Source organism: Zootoca vivipara, chromosome 8 (assembly GCF_963506605.1).
Source record: "Zootoca vivipara chromosome 8, rZooViv1.1, whole genome shotgun sequence".
NCBI classification, from domain to species: domain Eukaryota; kingdom Metazoa; phylum Chordata; class Lepidosauria; order Squamata; family Lacertidae; genus Zootoca; species Zootoca vivipara.
In genome coordinates this window covers 83067251-83090140 of record NC_083283.1, presented here as the reverse complement: position 1 = coordinate 83090140, position 22890 = coordinate 83067251, and the positions used below count along the sequence as shown (strand labels likewise).

The 22890-nt window shown below is 43.8% G+C and overlaps 1 protein-coding gene across 1 annotated transcript; it reads right to left on the bottom strand.

Annotated features, from left to right (window-relative positions):
• Nucleotides 1-199: 199 nt before the first annotated feature.
• HDAC3 (histone deacetylase 3) lies at nucleotides 200-17536 on the bottom strand. The gene is made up of 15 exons (XM_035103485.2): nucleotides 17317-17536; nucleotides 14250-14332; nucleotides 13677-13819; nucleotides 12012-12093; nucleotides 11430-11486; nucleotides 11283-11338; nucleotides 10449-10582; nucleotides 9855-9935; nucleotides 9681-9754; nucleotides 9394-9458; nucleotides 7321-7410; nucleotides 7131-7189; nucleotides 5546-5625; nucleotides 2192-2349; nucleotides 200-1957 (listed from the first exon to the last, which is right to left on the bottom strand). Exons 1-15 carry the CDS (start codon nucleotides 17369-17371, stop codon nucleotides 1888-1890), a joined length of 1287 nt encoding a protein of 428 aa, XP_034959376.1. The 5' UTR covers nucleotides 17372-17536; the 3' UTR covers nucleotides 200-1887.
• Between the last annotated feature and the right edge of the window lie 5354 nt (nucleotides 17537-22890).

Sequence of the window (22890 nt, the reverse complement as noted above, 5' to 3'; positions counted from 1 at the left end):
AGGTCCAGTGAAGGGCCAGGCATGAGGACAGTTCTGAGGGCCAGAAAGAGAGGCATGTGGGGGCTACATCTGGTCACTGAGTCTGCTGTACAGGCTGCATGAGCACATGTCAATGCAAGGGGAAGCATAGGGATCAATACATACTTTCAAAGGTTAAGCAAAGGGGGAGGCAGGGGGAGAAGGAAAGACACAAAGCAGGTAAGAAAAACACCATCCTGTTGTTTAATATTTTAAAAGCATTAGTAAAATATGAGCATACGGAAGAAAAGATCAGTTGCTGTTCTGCCATTCTACCTGCAGTGAAGTCTTCACAACACTGATGGCAAGTATCTGCACGCACACATTACAGCTTAAGACCAGTAAGACCACAGCCAAACTGAGGCCCACATTGCATCAATGGCTATGTAGTCACAAAGGAAGGAGAACTTGCAGTTAAAACTAGAGAAGTCTTTCATATTTTTGCTTGGATCCAAAAAGAACTTTATTTTTAAGGAAGTTTGCGGAAGAGATGTTTCCTGTCCACTTCTCCCCACTGTGTGCATCCCCCCTTTACCCTGAAAAAGAAAATCCTCTCTGGATGGTCTGGGGGACCCTCCTGAACAATATGGAATGTGGTTCAGGGGGGAAGAAAGGACAGGAAGCTTTCCTTTCATAAAGTTCCTTCAATTTATTTAGGAACAAAGCCTCTGCCTGAGCACATGCTCAGAAGGCATGACTCATTAAAATATGTAAGGGTCACAGAAGGGAGAAGCTCAACACTGGGAAGAATTTCCACAACAACATAACCATCTTTGGCCCAGTCTCCCCACAATCCATGTAACATTCTTGAGAAGCAACATAACCTCTATGAAACCAAAGGTGACTTCTGTGGATAGGTCACTCTTGGGGGGTACACTGAGTTGTGCATAGGTACACTAGTCCAGCGTTTCCCAACCTTGGGTCTCCAGCTGTTTTTGGACTACAGCTCCCATCATCCCTAGCTAGCAAGAACAGTAGTCAGGGATGACAGGAATTGTAGTATGAAAACAGCTGGAAGCCAAGGGCTGGGAAACCCTGCACTAATGTTTGGATGTAATCAACACTCATGCAAAACTAAATTCTCCATCGGCAAGGGGTTTTTTTTGGATGCCACTTTGGTACCAAGTACGCAGTGTGACCAGAAGAAATATTAAGAAACAAAACCCACCCATCGCCAGCCTTCTGTCCCTCAAATATCCCATATGGGTAAGTTTTTTCAACATGCCCTGATTTAGAAAATGAGCTGCTGCTACAAAAATAACCTATGAAGAAATCGGTGCTGAATGAACCAGCATTGTTGGGTCAGCCGCAAAACTGACCGTTTCAACATCCATTACTGGTTCACTAAAATATTAACCATTATCTGGTTCTCCCTTTTATCTCATTTACTTTTAACTGTGGTTGGCTGAAAAACTGGCAAACAATTGACTTTTACACGGCAGCTTTTTTTGGATTTAAAATCAGCTGCTTCGGCAGAACACCTCACATACACAAACCTGTTTCAAAAGAAGTCAGAAGAAACGTCCAAGTGCAGCAGTGCTTCTTGTTGTCTGCAAGGGAGACAAAATCACTGCAGAATGAGACCCACAGCTGGTCACACAGCAGTGAAGCAGACTTGTGTGAACATAAAATTATGAAATTCTTTTTTCCACAAACAGTGGCAAAGGCACAGTCTCAAGGGGTGGGAAAGGCTCTGGGAGGACCATAAACCTCTCAATGTCTTTTGCGCCCCAGTAATTGCATGATTCAGCAGTCCTGCTGCCATCGCTTAGCAACAAGACAAGAGGCTTTTCCACTGGAACCTGCTGCATCCTTATAGCACCACCATCCTGTGATCTCCACACTGTCGACACTCCCATGATTCAGGCGTCATATCTCCACATCACTTTCTTTATCGTTATCATGGTCACCATCGTAGAACTCATTTGAAGCCTCTGGCCTGCAAGACAAGTTAACACAGGAGTGAGGCGGCCAAAAATTAAGCACAGACACTGGAAACCTGCCCGCCTAAAATGGCAGCAACTACATGCTTCTGGAAATCAGCAATCTAAACAATAAGCAAAAGCCCAAATCTATGTAGTGTTGGTTCTGGGAGGCACAAATCATAGTTCCTCCAGTTGGGCTGGGGTGCAAAAACGGGACGATTCTACTTGAGGGATAAACAGAAACATACCTGCTGTAGTTCTCCTCGGAACCTCTCTCTTCAGGATCAGGCTCATCTGTGCGATCATAATTCAGCAAATCAGAAGGGACGTCATGGATCTGGACGCTGGGTGCATGGTTCAGCATCTTCAAATTCTCAAATATAGTTTGCCGAATTTGATCTAAGTACTGGTCAGAAGAGAAGGGGGGGCGAAAGCAGGTCATATCATAGAGGCCTTCAGGTACGAAAATGTTTATAAAGTTACTGCCATCACTCCAGCCTGGCTGTCAGAAATGCCAATGGTGCTACCGGGAGATTTTCTCTTACTGCAGGAGTAGAGAAACCATTTGGTAAGGGCCCAAGGGCCGACAGGAACCTGTCCAAATTGCCAGGGCCAAAACAAAAGCAAAACTCCTAAGGGAGTGGGAAACAAAAAGCCCCCACACACCCACAAAACATGCACCAGACACCAAGCACACAGCACTCCCCCTCTTCTCCCCCACCCTCTCTCTCACAAACAGAGCATTCCAGACACAAAATAAAATTCCTCTCTAAGGAGCAGATGGGGCTTTTATCTAGGATCTTGATGCTAAGTACAGCAGCACTAGGTTTAGAGATAAGCCCTCCGCCTATTCCTTCAGAGCAAAAGGCAGCACTTCCATCCACTCAGCATTTGGGGGGGGGGGGGGTTTACAGAAAAATGCTGCTTTTAAAATCAAAGGGCAGGCAGAGAGCTTATCTCCAATCCAAGAGCAGAGATAGGAGCTCCTTCTGCTGTCTTTTTCCTCTCTCAACGGGGCCATTGCTAATCTTAGCACGGTGGCACTTGTAACATAAATTAAAAATCCCTTTAATTGTCACTTATGACATCAGGTGATTAGTAATGATCTGGATGAAATCCATCAATGTGAAGTCCATGTAAGATATTAGGTACATTTGGCAGGCAGTTCATAGAATTAGAAAGGCAGTGCTCAGTATATTCCAATTTAGACAGGAGTCACACTCCTCTTAAAATATCAAGATTGCAGCTGGGAGGTCCTGCTTGATTGAGCCCTGACTCTTGGTGTCTTCTATGCTTATGATAACTTTTTATTCTCTTGCTAATTATGCTGTTTGAAATATGCATTTTATAGTGGACTTAGAATAGAATCTTAGAATCATAGAGTTGGAAGAGACCACAAGGGCCATCCAGTCCAACCCCCTGCCAAGCAGGAAACACTATCAAAGCATTCCTGACAGATGGCTGTCAAGCCTCTGCTTAAAGACCTCCAAAGAAGGAGACTCCACCACACTTCTTGGCAGCAAATTCCACTGTCGAACAGCTCTTACTGTCAGGAAGTTCTTCCTAATGTTTAGGTGGAATCTTCTTTCTTGTAGTTTGAATCCATTGCTCCATGTCCACTTCTCTGGAGCAGCAGAAAACAACCTTTCTCCCTCATCTGTATGACATCCTTTTATATATTTGAACATGGCTATCGTATCACCCCTTAACCTTCTTTTCTCCAGGCTAAATATGCCCAGCTCCCTAAGTCGTTCCTCATAAGGCATTGTTTCCAGGCCTTTGACCATTTTGGTTGCCCTCTTCTGGACACGTTCTAGCTTGTCAGTATCCTTCTTGAACTGTGGTGCCCAGAACTGGACACAGTACTCCAGGTGAGGTCTGACCAGAGCAGAATACAGTGGTACTATTACTTCCCTTGATCTAGATGCTATACTCCTGAATAAGACTGGGCCCAAGACAGAACCCTGTGGCACCCCACTAGTCACTTCTCTCCAGGCCAGGATGAAGAAGAGCCATTGATGAGCACCCTTTGGGTTCAGTCAGTCAGCCAGTTACAAATCCACTGAATGGTAGCATTGTCTAGCCCACATTTTACCAGCTTCTTTACAAGAATATCATGGGGCACCTTGTCAAAGGCCTTGCTGAAATCAAGATATGCTACATCCACAGCGTTCCCTTCATCTACCAGGCTTATAACTCTGTCAAAAAATGAGATCAGATTAGTCTGACATGACCTATTTTACAGAAACCCATGCTGACTTTTAGTGATCACAGCGTTCCTTTCTAGGTGCTCACAGGCTGTTTGCTTAATGATCTGCTCTAGAATCTTTCCTGGTATTGATGTCAGGCTGACTGGGTGGTAATTGTTTGGGTCCTCCTTTGTCCCCTTTTCGAAAATAGGGACAACATTTGCCCTCCTCCAGTCTGCTGGGACTTTGCCTGTTCTCCAGGAATTCTCAAAGATTATTGCCAGTGGTTCAGAAATCACCTCTGTCAGTTCTTTTAATACTCTTGGATGTAGTTCATCTGGCCCTGGAGACTTGAATACATCTAAACTAGCCAAGTATTCTTGTACTACCTCCTTACTTGTTCTAGGCTGTGTTTCCCCTGCTGAATCATCTGCTCCATATTCTTCAGGTCGGGCATTGTTTTTTTTCTTTTTTGGAGAAGACTGAGGCAAAGAAGGTATTGAGGAGTTCTGCCCTTTCTCTGTCCCCTGTTCGCATTTCACCATCTTCTCCTCTAAGTGATCCCACTGTTTCCCTGTTCTTCTTTTTGCTACGGACATACCCATAATAGCCCTTTTTTGTTGTTTTTAACCTCCCTAGCAAGCCTGAGTTCATTCTGTGCTTTAGCTTTTCTGACTTTGTCTCAACACGTGCTGGCTATTTGTTTGAATTCCTCTCTGGTGGTTTCCCCCTTTTTCCATTTTTTGTACATATCCCTTTTAAATCTTAACTCAGTTAAAAGTTCTTTAGATAGCCACCCTGGGTTGTTTAGGCACCTTCCATGTTTCCGTCTCATTACTTCCTTTAGTAATGTTTTCTTTTGAAATATTCAAGTTAATTTTTTTGTTAACTCTGCTGTGTTAAATGTGCATTTTGTAGTTGACCTCTTTTGTAATGTTTTATTTTGAAATATGTAAGATAAAATTTTAGTTTCCTGTTGCTTTGAATGTATACTTGACTTTCTTTAGTAATGTTTTATTTGATGTTTTAATGTAGGTTGTAAACCACTTTGAAATTTTTTCTTAAAAATATAGATCAGTATAGAATGAAATTATTAATGATAATAACAACTATTTGCCCAAAATGAATTTGCAGGTCCAGAATGATCCCAACCACTTTCTTACTGAGGCATAGGCAAACTTGGCCCTCCAGATGTTTTGGGACTACAACTCCCATCCCTAGCTAACAGGACCAGTGGTCAGGGATTATGGGAATTGTAGTCTCAAAACATCTGGAGGCTTGCTCTTACTGCTTGGAATGGGCTTTGGGAAACCAGAAGCAGCAATAGTGCAACTTTTGAAAATGACAAGGCAGAAGACATGGTGGGAGGCCAAAGCAGAGCTAACTGAAAAGTATATGGCCAAAGTGACTTACCTGCCTCGAGTTCTGATTTTCAATTCGAGTGCTGACATCAGGGTGGAGGGTAAAGTCTGGAGCAAAGTATTCAAAGTACTCTGCATAGAGACAGACAATTCGTGTGGATACATGCATACTGATGTTTATACATTTTAAAATAAGGAGGAAATCCATGCACAATCCCTTTCAAACAACTCTACAAGCCTGTGCAACAACTAACTAAACAGCAAGCTGCAGCTCTTCTCGCCTGAAGGAGGAATCTCTCTCAATGCCTTTGCTCCCTTTATGTAAATTAATGAATCAGCTGGTTTTCCAGCTGCTTAGCACTGATGAAAACATAGACTCAAATTCTGCTTCATCTACGAAGCTGTAATGCCATCAAACCAACAAATATCTTTCTATGAAGCTTTAATGAAGATTCAACACAGGGACACCCCATTTCCACTACTCTTTACTTGGAATTTGGTTAGAGCAGAAATACATGATAAATGATGGTCTAGCCGCTGTGGTTAAACCACTGAGCCTAGGGCTTGCTGATCAGAAGGTCGGCGGTTCGAATCCCTGTGACGGGGTGAGCTCCCGTTGCTTGGTCCCAGCTCCTGCCAACCTAGCAGTTCGAAAGCACGTCAAAATGCAAGTAGATAAATAGGAACCGCTACAGCGGGAAGGTAAACGGTGTTTCCATGTGCTGCTCTGGTTTGCCAGAAGCGGCTTTGTCATGCTGGCCACATGACCTGGAAGCTATACGCCGGCTTCCTCGGCCAATAATGCAAGATGAGCGCGCAACCCCAGAGTCGGTCACGACTGGACCTAATGGTCAGGGGTCCCTTTACCTTTACCTTTAAATGGACAATACATATTTTCAATCAGTTTTCTGGTTTGCATAACACAGAATTATTGAGAATCAGTATTGATGAGCAAATGTAAATAACCGCTGAAAGCTCCAAATGGAAAAAAATAGCAGGATTAAATAATCTGGTTTAAGATAATTTGCCTCAAATAATTAGAAAAGCATAGGCAGATATGAAAAGGTTGGCCAAAGGTTGGTCGCCACCTCCACCACGTAAATCTGCTTAACCCTAATATTTTGAAACAAACGGAAAGATGCTGTTGGTGAATTACAGATTAACCAACCCCAACCCCCAACAAATCATGCTGGAGAATTTAGATGAGGTGGATATATCCCTGCACCCAGCCCAACCCAGAGGTTGGCAGGGCTGTTTCACCAGCAAGAGGTTCCCCACTGTAAGTGCCCAAGCAAGGGGCAGAAGCTACCACTGGCAGCGTTGATGACAGCAGCCAATAGCACCCCCAAAATGGAGTGTTTCTGGGTAGAGATGGGCTAGAACCCACATCAGCAGGGCTGCTGTCACATGATAACAATGGGCCCAACCAGGGCCTGGACACCAATATAGTGAGCTGACATTTTCCTCTGCACACCACACCTGCAACAAGGTTCTACAGGGGGCAGTGGCTACTCCATGAAGCCTTGTCATTGCTTTTGAACTATCCCCCTAAGTTATCTAGATACTAATAACTTGGGGAAACTAAATATGCTACAAGTGAAATCAGTGACGTTTTAACACGTAGGTCCTCAACTTACCACTATATGGAAGCTCCTCACTAATTGCTTCATCTACAAGTAATGATGTTTCATAAGTCCTAAAACGAAAGGCAGATAATTTCAATCCAGAGTACAGTGAAGTCTTCACATGACACAAACCTGTGCCATTTTATATCCAAGGAAGGTGAAGCCCCAACCCATTATCAACAAAAGCTTCCAGAAGACTCACCAGCACCGGGCCACATTGCGAACTGTGTAGCCACCTCCTCCTAACACCAGGAGGGGTATGTTGAAACTCTTTACATATTCTACGCATTCCCTAGGATTCAAAGTTATAAAATTCAGAAATGAATTCCTCTCAAACTTGCTTACAGTCATCTATGTGCTGTACATAAACCATCACCCTTTATATGGCTACTAAAAGGTTTGGAAGAATTACAAATAACTAACAACACAGGCTCTATTTACTCAGGTGTATGCTCCGGAGCGCGTTAAAAGTGGGAGGTTTATTTCAGACTGTGATCAAAAGCCCAGAAAAATATATGCAGCACCAAGAGTCAGTGTGAACTCTCTAAAGTCCTAAATATTGGAAAAGTTGAGTAATGTGTATTATGTACAAATACACACAATATACACACAATTACTTATTCTGAGCTAAATACTGATCTTTCAGTAAAGAGAGCCTAGGTAGGTATGTACTATTAACCCATCTGTACCATTCCAAGGTAATTCTTAGTATAATTGTGGGAGGCATACACAATTAATAGAGAACAACCAAAACCTGTAAACTCTCTGCTTATCTTGTCTTTGTGAGAAAGCAGATAATTGTGCAGGTGTGCCTTAGAGAACACACCTGCTTACAGAAAGGGACAACTGATCCAAACATGTTAACAAAAGTGGAACAACAATACAATCACTGCTACAAAGCACAAAATCAACAAAGTTTGACCTAACACTACATTATTGCTCAGGAAATCAGAAATGAATCCTCATGAGCCAGGATGAGAATCGAATTCTCAGAGGGGGGGGGGGAGAGAGAGAGAGACAGGGATTCAGACTGTTAACTACCAAGGACCAAAAAAGATGTGACATAGATACACATTAATGCAGGGGTCGCCAAAGTTTTTGGAACAGTGGGCACATTTTGAATTTGGGGAAAGTGCCTGTCACAAAATGACTGCCGTTGGGGCAAAGCACAATTACAGCAAGTACACTCACTGCTGCTTCCCCCTTCCAGACCTCATGCTTATTGTGGGAAATAAGCTATGTCCTGCTTGTGGAGATCACGTGGCAAGTATTTCACACTAATAGGAAAAATAAACAAGGTGGCCACACTCCTGTCTCACACACACACACACACACACACACACACACACAGAGAGAGAGAGAGAGAGAGAGAGAGAGAGAGAGAGAGAGAGAGAGAGAGAGAGAGAGAGACCCATCTCTCACATATATACTTCACAAATGCCTCTCGCTCTCCACCCAAGTGCACCTTTCCCTCTCTCAAAGCACACATTCATGCATACCTCTTGCTCACATACGTATCTCAGTCTCTCACAGACCATATGCATGACTCTCCCCCTTCCAGCTCTCTTTCATACATACAAACACAACACTACACATGCATTTCTCATCGCTCTCAAGTGCATCTCTCCCAATTTACATGCAGAACCCATTCAAGGGGTGAAGCAAGTGGACACCACCAACTCCACATGGCTGGCAGGCAACAAGCAAGCAAAGATGGATCACTAGGCGAGCAGAGAAGCAATCCCTGCCACTTCTCCCCCCCCCTCCAAAAGCAACCCTTCAAAAGTAACCAGAATGCAAGGAGGCCAACCCTTCCAGCTTTCTTTTATTTTTAACTGAAGCAACCACAAGGGCTCTGATTTTTATCAGAGCAGCAGCATTGTTTATGCAATATAGTTCATTCACCATAGCAAGCAGCTATTTAGCCTATATCTGGAAATAAATATAGTAAAACTGCATTTTTCCACTGTGGGGACAATAGCACGTTTATCGGAAAGCAGATTTTACTGAAGCAGAACAGGTGGAGGTGTTAAACTTTTTATCACACTGTTTTTCAATCACATACACACCAATTAATTCCACTGTGTTTTTCTGCTGCAGGGCTAACAGTCGCTTTGTGGGAGGGGTCAACCTCTCCCTCACCCCTCCAGCACCACTAGTCCAAACAAATGTGAAGCTCCCACAGCTGCATTAAAGGGTAAAAAAGGTGGGAGATCCAATCACATCAGTTTCAGTTCCAATGTGCCCTTTTACTCAACTCATTAAAGGGACTTACCCATGTCCTCTTATGCTGAGGTTAAAGCAACCAAGACGATCACAACCTAGCGAGTCAGCACCACACTTAATGGAGACAAAGAAGAAGAAATGGGGAGAAAACAACAGTATCAGTGCACTAGCTACTGATTATCCAAAACACTCACAACAGAATATCAGGAACGCATCTCATTCCAGCCAGCCCACCTATTTCCCAACCCTCCCCCCATTAGTTCTTCTGTGTAACCACCAAAGGAAATGCAAGTCCACACCCATGACTCTCACTGCTTAGGTCTTCCATCCTCTTACCTGCAGCACTATGCACGTGGGCTGATAGAACTCTATAACTTGATTAATGACTGGCTGGAAGAGGTGTTTGTAACCTTCAAAGAGAAGACAAGACTCTGCTATTATAGCTCCCCTGCTGCAATCTGCACAGAAGACAGAATATCCAGCAAGGCCCAAGAGAAGCCTTCCACTTACTTTGGTCATCAATGCCATCACGCAAAGGTACATTCAGGCAGTAGTAACGGCCACTCTCAGCTCCCACTTCGTACATGTCACCTAGCAGGTGAAAGCAGGGCAAAGTGCAGAATTCAAACTTTGATTTTTTTAAAACAGGTTACTACTAGCTAGCTCAGGGGTCAGCAAACTTTTTCAGCAGGGGGGCCGGACTATATTTTGAAAAAAAAAATATGAGCAAATTCCTATGCCCCACAAATAACCCAGAGATGCATTTTAAATAAAAGGACACATTCTACTCATGTAAAAACACCAGGCAGGCCCCACAATAACCCAGAGATGCATTTTAAATAAAAGGACACATTCTGAACATGCCGATTCCTGGACTGCCCGTGGGCCGGATTTAGAAGGTGATTGGGCCGCATTCGGCCCTCGGGCCTTAGTTTGGGGACCCTGATCTATCTAATCCACAGCCCATCTCTGTTTTCAGCTAACCACTGGAACATTCCCACACTAATGTACCTATCCTATATCTAAGCACTCTGCAGGTATCCAAAATGAAATCTGTATTGCATCTTTAATCCAGCTTGTAATAAGCAATAAAAGGTTTTGTACCTGTACCAGGGAAGAAGTAGTTTCCATATTTGTGAAAGGACACCGTCATGACACGGTCTGTCAAATAAAAAGCCTCCTGAACACCATCTCCATGATGGATATCTATGTCAATGTACAGGACACGTGGGTGATATCTGTCAGAAACCCAAAGACATGTTAGAGAAGCAGGTGGAAGCTGGCAACACCAGGGTGAAATCCTGTATCCAAGCTGCACTGCCACTTCCCTCACCCAGTTGCCAATCCAAGTTTCTTACTCACCAAAAAAGTGTATTTCATGTTGTAGATCAGAAAGGGAAACATTTGTATGTAATTTATAGTTGGGCAGCAGATAGGGAATGGGATTGGAGACAAGCAGGTAATGTGTTTAAATTATCTGTAAAGCCAGACTGGAGGAAGAGGAGGAAGGAATAACTTAGTATTCTTGATGAAGGGAGCAATGCCAAGTAGTAGAAGCCACTGTAATTTATGCCAGTTTAAGTTAAGCAAGCATAAAGTGCACCAGATCCAAATCCCACTCAGGGTGGGGTTTTCAAACACAAGACTGCACCAAAAATGCCAAGCCAGGACTTAAGTATTGCATTTTTTAAACTGGAACAAAATAGTGCAGGCAGGAAAGAAGTGTACCACATCTGGACTCAGCCAGACACAAATAAACAAGAATTATTACATTATGATCAAACACCTGAAGAAGTTTCAATGGAAAGGGAATGCGCAGGGCCACCAGTACAAGAGAAGCCATTTAGACACACAATCTCTAGTGCAGCTCCATTATGCCATTCACAGCACCACCAACACCCCCCCTCCGCCTATGCACCGCTTGCACCAACTCCTTACTTGAGCAGCTCCAAGATGCCGATCACAATGTCATTGACATAACAAAACCCAGAAGCCTGAAAAACAAAAAAGGCAAAAGTGAGTCAGTGAAAAGCAACTAAGTTTTCTTTACCCTCCAAAGCAAGGAAAGTAGACTTGCCTCATTACCTCAAACTTCTTGGCGTGGTGCAGACCTCCAGCCCAGTTTATTGCAATATCACAGATCTAAGGACAGAAGGGGGACATTAGCTCAAAGGAAAGAGGATTATGCTGCCTGAACAGCAATACTTGCCAAGGGGTGATGAATCCCTATATCCTAAGCTACCCCATCCACTCTGCTGACTGCCTTTGCAAAAACAAAACAAAAAAACTGTTAAAGATATCTGAGCTATAGTTTTGTACCCATGAGAGTATTTAGCATTTATACTTCCTAGCATTCTAAGCACTTCATTGTACTCCTCACAAAAAAACCCCCTATAAGGTAGGTCAGAATTAGTACCTCCATATTGGAGATGGGAGGCTAAAAACCACCAAGTGAATTCATGCCCCAGATAGGATTTGAACTGGGGGGTTCCTGAATACCCCACCACGCCATATCAGATATCATAAAGCTCCCCCCCCCCCCGGAGTCAATGGTTATTATGAATACCATTTTAGTTGCACACAAAAATGGCAAAGCAACTCTTAGAGCGATCTGCTTGACAGCAACTTAAGGATGTGAAGAAGGTCAAGATGACATCACCTTGTTACCTTATTATTCAGTTGTGTTGCTCCTTGCAATGAAGCCCCAGTATATCGAGAACAAAATTCAAACAGCCCTGGGAACACTGGACTATGAGAGAACACAAAATTACACTTAGTTCAGGATAACATGGCAGAAACTTTCCAATGCAAAATAGCTATTTGGGTATGGAAGATCTGACCATATCAATAGATGTGAGTAAGAAACCCAAGACAGGCAAGGCAACGTTTTTGTTTAGCAGCCACAGTTGAAATAGGAGTGTGCAGAACTTTTCATCTGCAAGGGTCCATGGTTTTACTTGCCAAAGCAAGTGCCTATCCCCAGCAAACATGACAAGCCCTCTACCAATCGTGGAGCAGGGGCTGGGCATCACCCACAATTGCAAACAAAACTGTGTTTCCAGTGATGCTCCAAGTACCCTGAAATAGGTAAAAGGTAAAGGGACCCCTGACTATTGCCAGTAGGTCCAGTCGCGGACAACTGTGGGGTTGCAGCGCTCATCTCGCTTTACTGGCTGAGGGAGCCGGCGTACAGCATGTGGCCAGCATGACTAACCTAAAGTAATAACACAACAAATCCCAAGCTCTCCTCTTCAGCTGAAGCAAGTGACTGTAGCACAAGTTGCTCTGTACTTGAAGGACTTTCAAAGTGCAGCACAACTGTAGAGACAATCTCCTACTCACGTCCAAGCTTGAAAGAGGACTGGGTCAAGAGGTGTCTGGAGGGCCTCAGGCATATAGTACAACAGCAGGAATCCTCATTCCCACATCCCCAGCTCCAGCTCCAGCGCTGAAGATGCAGCATGAGGCCAGAGATCAGCGTGAGTTCCTGCCCCTTGAGTAGGGCAGTGTTCTGGAGACCATGAAAATTTGTTACAGTACTGTAGTACACATCCTTGAGGAAGCCAGGAAAATAAGCAATTATTTACTGTTAGCTTATGTTCATAGAGCAAGGGGCGCAGCTGGCGCTGTGGGTTAAACCACAGAGCCTAGGGCTTGCCGATCACAAGGTCAGCAGTTCAAATCCCAGCAACGGGGTGAGCTCCTGTTGCTCAGTCCCTGCTCCTGCCAACCTAGCAGTTCAAAAGCACGTCAAAGTGCAAGTAGATAAATAAGTACTGCTCTGGCGGGAAGGTCAATGGCGTTTCCGTGCGCTGCTCTGGTTCGCCAGAAGCAGCTTGGTCATGCTGACCACATGACCCAGAGTTGTCTGTGACTGGACCTAACGGTCAGGGGTCCCTTTACCTTTACCTTATGTTCATAGAGCACATGAATAAAGGTTGAATGAGTGCCTTCCACTCATCCCCCCCTAGTCAATCTCTCTGCATGACATTCCATTTCCCTTCTCACACCACATTCACACCAGTCAATCATCCACCCTTCTACATCCTCACATATATTTCCACACGTAAATCTGTTTCTAACCAAACAAAGACATAATCTTATTTCTTCTGTCATTCACATCTATAGTAGATTTATTTAGCAAAAAATTTAAACCACTTGATTATATGCAGAACCCCCAAGTTGTTTATAAAAAAATGAAACAAACAATATTGCAATGAAAGACTTTTTTGTTTGAGCAGGCATTTGGGACCTCTGTAATATCTGCCCTGCCCACACCACACATTTTGGGTCCTATCTACCTGATGCATCTAGAAGGTATGCAGCACTTACCAGTCATCCCCCACATTGAAAGCATTGAGGCTCTTGGTGAATCCTTGCATGTTATTTGGAGACACTCGCTGAAGGAAGTCAATGTAATCTTCTGAATGAAAGCGGCACATATCATGCTGAGATGCTTGATATGGCTTAAATACCTGCAAGAGAAATTTCTCCCATTCAGGACTGAATTCAACAGCAGAGCAAGGCTGTACAGCTGTCAGACTCAAAGTTCCAGTTTACACTATCCCTAGTCAAACTTCTATATTTATGCTCACCATGGCATGTGCAGCCATTCCCACTCTCAAAGTTGGGTATCACAGCCAAATAGGTAACAAATGTGGGAAGGCTTTCTTAGCACAAATTGGAAAGGGGAAGGTCAGAAAACTAAAATGCTTTGGCTTGGTGGCAAAGTCAATAAAATTGCTGAGCCCTGCCTCCAGTGATTCCACACTTTGTGAGAGGCTTTACATGTAGTGCATGCAGATTCTGAAATATACCTACAAAGGAATGGATAAAAATATCTTAAAATAAATATTACTGCCTTGAAACCAGGAGCTGTCTTTGACCCAGAAATGCAATGCTTACAATCATCTTCTTATAGAGTCCATAGTGCAGAACCAGACTGTGGGTCAGTGCCAAGCGATGAGGCTTCATGGGATGTCCCGCTCCTAACACAGTAAGAAAGAGGGGGGGGGGGAACAACACTGTGAAATCAATATCCCCATACCAGAAACAAAGGTTCATTAAGACCTAGCTCATTACTAGCACTTGCCCATAGAGAAAGATCTGCAAACGGAGATAAAAGTAGTATTGTGGGAGAACATTAGGCTGATACATATGAGTCCCTTATAGCAGAAGTATAGCTCCATTGGGTTTACATGGTTAAAAACAGTTGAGTGAAGTACCAATTAATTTCATTGTCTAATTCATTCATTAATTCATTCATTAATTTCATTCATTGTCTAATTCAGTGGTTCCCAACAGGTGGTCCGCGGACCCCCAGGGGTCCGCGAGCTATGCCAGAGGGGTCCGCAAGATGCTATTAGAATAAAAAATATATTAACTATATTTCGTATGATAACAGATTTTTTGTTTTGGCCGCTTCCTGCATGAGCAGAGTCTAGCGCAAAACTAGAATTAGATAGAGGCAGTAGTTCTGCTTTTTGCCATTAGGTAGCGCTTTACAAACACTACTGTTTTGCAAAGAGGCAGCGCGCGCATTCTACTAACGCTCACCTCCCCAATATGCTTTGCGCGCGTCGGCTTCATTTGTGCGCTACTGCGCAGGTACCCTGTCTTCTCCATTCCCCTCCCTCCTCCCTGGCGCGTGCTGCCTCTTTGCAAAACAGTAGTGTTTGTAAACAAAGCGTTGTTTTTCGCAGAAGCTACAGTTCGTGTAGTTAAAAATGGACCGTTGGTTAAAAAGTGGTTCGTTAAAACGATAAAGGCCTACAGATGAAGAGGAAGATAATGCATTTGATGTTCAAGCAAGTAAGTCAGTGACTCTCGAACCGATCTTGTCAGTGTCCATTGAACCTAAATCGTCGGCGTCCCTTGAACCTAACCCTTCCAAGATCAGTGTTAAGCTTACTGGAAAAATTAGATTAGGAATTAGGAATTAGATTTAGGATTAGGAATTAATGGGGGTCCTTGTCACAATAGCGGCTCGATGAGGGGTCCTCGAGAAAATTTTGTTGGGAACCCCTGGTCTAATTCATTAATTTCATTCATTGTCTTTGGCGATTACTCGTAGCCGAGTAAGATTGTCTTCCATAAACATGATTTTAACAATGAGTCCATAAGTGACTGTGGAGGCCAATTCTGGATCCACACGTCCTTCCACAGTGGGGACATTGGTTTCCGGGCGGGAGTTGATCACGGTGTGGATTTGCTAAGTGTGCCTTCCTCTTAGCACGTTTCTCCCTTTCGTTCTGAGTTTGAGCATCTTCAAAGTCCATGGCACCTTTGGTAAAGGCTGTTCTCCAACTGCAGCGCTCACAGGCCAGTGTTTCCCAGTTGTCAGTGTTTATACTACCTTTTTAAAGATTTGCCTTGAGACAGTCTTTAAACCTCTTTTGTTGACCACCAGCATTACGCTTTCCATGTTTAAGTTCAGAATAGAGTAGTTGCTTTGGAAGACGATCATCAGGCACCCGTATCTTATCATAAGAGTGTTCTCTAAGTTAAGTAAATATAGATTCTACATAATGTATGTATGGTTGTTTGGTGGTGTGTGGTTTTTGTTTTGGTTCAGTCAAAATATCCTTTCAATTCCCACCACCCTCACAGGCATGCTTGGTTAGGAACACAGGAGAGGGCCTTCTTGGTGGCTTCTCCCAGACGCACGCCCCCCCCCCCGTGGTGATCATTATTACTATTAATTCACCTATTATGACTATGTCAAATGGGGACTCAAGGAGCTGAAAACACAGGAAAATGCAACAATGAAGAAGCAATTCAATGCCTACTGAGTTAAAACTGTGGGATATGTCAGAGAGGACTGACTGCCTCTATGTGACAGTCAGTTTTGTCAGTTGGTCGGTTGGTCTGCTGCTCTAGGAGTGTTAAGTAGTAAATGCTCTGATGGAGTCTTTTTAGGACTCACTAATATCTAGCAGTTTGAAAGCACGTCAAAGTGCAAGTAGATAAATAGGTACTGCTACAGCGGGAAGGTAAACGGCGTTTCCATGTGCTGCTCTGGTTTGCCAGAAGCGGCTTAGTCATGCTGGCCACATGACCTGGAAGCTATACACCGGCTCCCTCGGCCAATAAAGTGAGATGAGTGCCGCAACCTCAGAGTCGGTCACGACTGGACCTAATGGTCAGGGGTCCCTTTACCTAATATCTAGTACAGGGGTGGCGAACTCCCAAGAGACTGCGATCTACTCACAGAGTTAAAAACTGGCAGTGATCTACCCCCTTTTTGGGGTAAGTTGTTAAGCTTTTTTTAAGGAAGGAGGAGGAAAGCCCCATTTTTTAGGAGGGCAGGGCAAAGTTGTTGAGCTTTTTTTTTAGGGAAGCCGAAGTTGTTGAGCTTCTTTGGGATGAGCAGTGATCTACCACAGACATCCAGTGATTTACTGGTAGCTCATGATCTACCTGTTGGACATGCCTGATCTAGTATATAGTTTAAATGTTACGGTATGTAACCTAAGTATGTACTCTGTGAATCTGAGAGTAAAGTAGTTTATGTTATTATCATTCAGATTCATGTGTATTTTCTTTTAAGAGGGACAAAAGGGATTATCAACCAGGAAGGCAAGAAGGTAGAAGGCATAGTTATTAAAAGGACTCAAACGAGTTAGCAATCCGCTTGCTGCTGTGTAAACCCAAACAATGAATCCTTTAACTCTGCTATATTTTATAAACGTTCCTACTAGATATAAATATAGAAGATGCATGAGAGTGGGTTTAAAAGGGTTTGGGGTGGGGAGGAAGGGAAACCTCAGTGACTGGAACTCTTGCTGCTTATTTTAAAAGCGGGGGCTGTTTTCTGAAGGGAGAGGCAGACATCACGCGGAGGCGGAGGCAGCGGGCCACTCCGCAGCAGACGGCCCGCTCCGCCCGGCGAGACCCGACCTGCGGCCTTTTCCGACCCACCCTCGGCTCCCCTCGCACCGGCCCCCGCAGAACCCGCCGCCGCGCCGCGCACCATAGTGGAAGTTCCCCACGTCCGGGTCGTAGAAGTAGGCCACCGTCTTCGCCATGGCAACCCCTCGCGGAACGGCCCCGCCGAGTAACGGGCGACCCGCGCGGTGCCGCGCCGCCGACGTCACCACGCCGCCGACGCACACACGGAGGCTCCGCCCACAAGTGAAAGCCTACGACACAGCGCAACACCGCTCGTTCGCTCGCCCGGGCTCCTCCTGGCTTCTCGCCCGGCCGCTCTCGCGACATCCAAAGCGAGAGGCCTTGGTCTTCGTGGGTGGGGCGTGGGCGGAGTTATAGCACGACTTTCTTGGGCTACGTCGCCCGGGATTGGCTCGTCGGTAATGAAAGTAAATCATGGTTCCGCCCCGTTCTACCCCGCGCACGCGCGCACAGGCAGCAGCAGTGAAGGCTCAAGAAAAGAGAACAGAATAAGAAGTACAGTAATTACATATCTGTCGATAGCGATATCTATTTATAGATATGTATACGGTTACTAAAGGGTCGGAAAAAGAAGGGGAAACCTTCCGTTTTATTTACTTATTTCATAAGATGTGTACACTGCTTGATTGTTAAAAACTTCAAAGCTGTTTACAAAAAGGTAAAATCAAGAAAAATCTACAACTCTGCTTTAAAGCATTCAAACGTTAAAATACCAAAGCAGATTAAAATCACTTCCAACTTTCTAAGCATCCGGGCAGACTTGTCTAAGGCGCTGAATGGAGTACAGTGAAGGTGCCTTCTTGATCTCAATAGGAAGGAGTTTCAAAGTGCAGGTGCTACCCCACTAAACGATTGAGTTCTTAAAAATGTGGAACGGAGTATGTGCCAGCTCAGCTGCAGTCATGGACCCTTATGTTCACTAAATGTTTGCTCCCAGAATAATACCCAAAACAACAACAGCAAACCTTCATGTGTGGATCTAATACTATTTGAACTTAGGTGTTAGTAGTTACACAAAGAATTTTCCCAGATTGAAAACCACATTCTTATTTACCTGTAACACTTGAAAGAGACCCCTTGCTTTATTTTCATATCACTGCAGTATAAAATCTGTACAGTGGTACCTCGGTTTATGAACACAATTGGTTCCGGAAGTCGGTTCATAAACTGAAGCGTTCATAAACTGAAGCGAACTTTCCCATTGAATGTAATGGAAAGTGGATTAATCCGTTCCAGATGGGTCCGCGGAGTACTTAAACTGAAGCGTTCATAAACTGAAGCGAACTTTCCCATTGAAAGTAATGGAAAGTGAATTAATCCGTTCCAGATGGGTCCGCGGCATTCGTAAACTGAAAATTCGTAAACCGAGGTGTTCATAAACCAAGGTTCCACTGTATGTGCAAGTGTGTGAAGAAAGGAGAACAGAAAAGCAGGATACTGTAATTAGGAAATGGTAGAATGGCTTTCTAGAGAAATGAAGGCAAGTGGGATGTATTTTCTTTAAAAGATGGAGCTATACTGTAGATAAACCTGGCTGGCTTAAACAAGGTGGCGGGAGAGCTCTTAGACCCCATTAGAGCATCACTCCTCCCTCCCTCCCTAAGCCAGGCAAAAGAGCTTTTAGGGAACTAGCCTAAGTCCACTAACCGCACACCATTGAAAACTAAACTCTAGAGAGAAAAAGAAAAGTGTTTTATTTAACATTGCAAGCCTACATCCTTAGGTTGGGGTGTCTTCCCCAGAACTGCTTCCTCCTGATAGAACATTTTGCTTCCCGCTATCATTATTTGTCCTGTGGGCCATATGCATTTCCTGAAGGCTTTTCATGCAACCCATATATGACTATTGAAATCCTCCTTCACTTTTAAATATATATGCATATATACCATATGTCCATTGTGGAAGCAGTAATGAAAACCAGCATTAACCCTCATCATTTCAAATCTATATAATGCTACAGAGAAACATTTAAAAGGATCAATTCACTTTTTAAATTCTTTTTTCTTTTTGCATTTGCATTGGTTTTAAGCAACAAAACACAGAACAAGGATAACAGCCCTCCAGCTATAGTTAAGCATCTAAAACAGTTCTTATTAAATTAATTTGCTTAATATGGACAAACTTGATAATACATTAGCTGTAGCCCAGGCATAGGCAACCTTGGCTCGCCAGATGTTTTGGAACTACAACTCCCATGATCCCTAGCTAACAGGGCCAGTGGTCAGGGATCATGGGAGTTCCAAAACATCTGGAGAGCCAAGGTTGCCTATGCCTACTGTAGCCCTATCCTCTGCCCCAGAAGTGCCATATCAGGTGTGCCTTTGCCACTGTCCCAAAAAATTACTTTGGGTAGAAGCCCAGTTTAATTGGGACATGACATCCCTGATTTGGCTCAGAATGCCTGAGTGTTTCAATGTCTATAATGATTGCACACTTAACGTTCCCTCTGGACTGTACCTCTAAGAGAGGTGCAGCAACCAATTAGATCACAGAATTTGCATTTAAGACAATTAAGTCCCATTAACTTGTGGTCTGTGGGTTGCAGCATTAATCCCATCACACCTTTTAAGGTTGGAAGACATCAATTGCCCTGTTTAGCAGCTGTTGAGTGAAAGTGTTGAGTGGCTGTAGCCCTGAATATCCTGTATAGGGAAGCTTTTTAATGTGCAATGTTTTGTTATGTTTTTATATACCTTGGAAGCCAACCAGAGTGGCTGGCGCAGCTCAGTCAGATGGGCAGGGTACAAATACTACTGCTACTGCTACTACTTGTTGTTGTTTAGTCGTTTAGTAGTGTCCGACTCTTCGTGACCACATGGACCATAGCATGCTAGGCACTCCTGTCTTGCACTGCCTCCTGCAGTTTGGTCAAACTCATGTTCGTAGCTTCAAGAACACTGTCCAACCATCTTATCCTCTGTCGTCCCCTTCTCCTAGTGCCCTCAATCTTTCCCACATCAGGGTCTTTTCCAGGGAGTCTTCTCTTCTCATGAGGTGGCCAAAGTATTGGAGCCTCAGCTTCATGATCTGTCCTTCCAGTGAGCACTCAGGGCTGATTTCCTTCAGAATGGATAGGTTTGATCTTCTTGCAGTCCATGGGACTCTCAAGAGTCTCCTCCAGCACCATAATTCAAAAGCATCAATTTTTCGGCGATCAGCCTTCTTTATGGTCCAGCTCTCACTTCCATACATCACTACTGGGAAAACCATAGCTTTAACTAGACGGACCTTTGTCGGCAAGGTGATGTCTCTGCTTTTTAAGATGCTGTCTAGGTTTGTCATTGCTTTTCTCCCAAGAAGCAGGCGTCTTTTAATTTTGTGACTGCTGTCACCATCTGCAGTGATCAAGGAGCCCAAGAAAGTAAAATCTCTCACTGCCTCTATTTCATGGATCAATGCCTTGTCGTGGCGAAGGGGCTTGAATAACTCAGAGAAGCTATGAGCTATGCCATGCAGGGCCACCCAAGATGGACAGGTCATAGTGGAGAGTTTTGACTAAACGTGATCCACCTGGAGAAGGAACTGGCAAGCCACTCCAGTATCCCTGCCAAGAAAACTCCATGGACAAAGACAACTACTACTACTATTCAGTGCATATATGAGAATATGAATAAACATAACTAGCATCAGAGACATGCCTACTACTCCTGGTAGATCTGGTAACTAAACTGTATCCCGGGTCTACCCTCCAATGTTTCTCACTGCACCAACTTCTCTGCCATCTCACCCCTCTCCCTCCTTGCAGGCAAGAGCACCCCATGTGCCAAGAAGCTAGCATGCCTCCATCCTGTACTGCAAGCCACTTTTGCCTCACATCCTTTTTTTAAAAAACAAACAAAAAACCACTCAATGCATCAAGATAACAGCATTGGACTACACTTCAGCATTAACCTCACCCCCACCCCAGCAAAATGGGTACAGTATTAAAAAAAGCCATAGCCTATAATGTTGTAAATATAAATGTTGTAAATATTTACAATTTCAAGGAAGGGACAATATTTTTGGCTAAATAAAATATCTGAGTTAGAAATATAAAGAACTCCCATCTTTGCTGCTACTTTTTATTTTTGAGTTTACACATTACTCCCCAGCTACAGTTACACTCAAATTCTTGATTTCCTCAGAGCAGCATACAAGGTAAACAAACAAACAAATATGCCTACCATCTGACTGGGTTGCCCCAGCCCCTCTGGGCAGCTTCCAGATCGTAGACCAGGGGTCAGCAAACTTTTTCAGCAGGGAGCTGGTCCACTGTCCCTCAGACCTTGTGGGGGGCCAGACTATATTGGGGGGCGGGATGCACAAATTCCCGCGCCACACAAATAACCAAGATATGTATTTTAAATAAAAGGACACATTCTACTTCTGTAAAAACACACTGATTCCTGGACTGTCCACAGGCCAGATTTAGAAGGCTATTGGGCCAGATCCGGCCCCCGGGCCTTAGTTTGCCTACCCATGTCGTTTCACTCCAATTTTTTCTTTGTCTAATTGACTAGATCTGGTTTCCTAAATGTCATTCATTGCTATTACTTCAGTCACCCACTAAGAACAATGAAAGGTAGGAGCAGGCAAATTTATCACAAAAGAAACAAGTACCTGTATGTTTTGCCTCATATCTCAGGCTCCACAAATGCCAGAAACTTAGTTTCCTTTTGTTTTCATTTTTAAAGAATGCTATGTATCTGAGGGTTCTGCCTCATCCTGGCACATTCCCATGGTCTTTGCTCAAAGAACTGTATTTTTAAACTATATATACGGTATTCAGATTTGGCTCTATGCCCTATTGAGAGGAAGAGGAAAATTATTTCGAAAGAATCTAGTGAGTTAACCTGCACCACAGGTACCCATCCAACATTTTTCATGTATTTTTTAAAAAAATGTTAATATTAAAATTGCAGTCAATTATAAAAGGAAGCAATCATACTTCCTTAGATACCCTATAGATCCCAACACAGTTGTACCATTGCTGGATTGCAATCACCTCATTTTCAATATACTGTACATTTATCTTCTTATCATTTAAATCCTTTGTTATTTTTGTCATATCCAAAACTATTTGAAACTGGCAAACAATATCCCTTCCCATTTTAATATTCTTTCTTGCCTCTAATTTTCAAATTGGCTTAGACATTCAAACAGTTTTGGCCACCCTGAGGATTGGGAGAGAACAGGAAACATGCAGGGTCCCCCAGAAAGGCAAGGTGCAAGTGTGAGATAAAGTCAGCACAATTTCTTATAACTAACTACGCCATGGGGCCAACTGTTGCATTTACCCTAGCAGGAAAAGAGGTAAGAATATATTCCCTTTTCAAATAAACATCTTTCTTTCATAGACAGATAAATAGTAGCCATTTACCATTAGAAAAAAATCCAGTAATATCTGTAGGAGAATAGAATTATTAGGACCAACTAATGTGCATAGTGTGACGTGGGTGGTGCTGTGGTCTAAACCACAGAGCCTAGGGCTTGCTAATCAGAAGGTTGGCGGTTTGAATCCCTGCAACGGGGTGAGCTCCCGTTGCTCCGTCCCTGCTCCTGCCAACCCAGCAGTTCGAAAGCACGTCAAAGTGCAAGTAGAAAAATAGGTACCGCTACAGCAGGAAGGTAAACGGTGTTTCCGTGTGCTGTTCTG

Excerpts from the sequence above, each read along its gene's own strand:
- HDAC3 (XM_035103485.2), bottom strand. The coding sequence starts at position 17,371 with ATGGCGAAGACGGTGGCCTACTTCTACGACCCGGACGTGGGGAACTTC. Across the intron at positions 11,487-12,011 it reads CAACACAACTGAATAATAAG|ATCTGTGATATTGCAATAAA; the intron begins GTAACAAGGTGA and ends TTCTGTCCTTAG. Across the intron at positions 2,350-5,545 it reads AAAATCAGAACTCGAGGCAG|TACTTAGATCAAATTCGGCA; the intron begins GTAAGTCACTTT and ends TCTTCTGACCAG.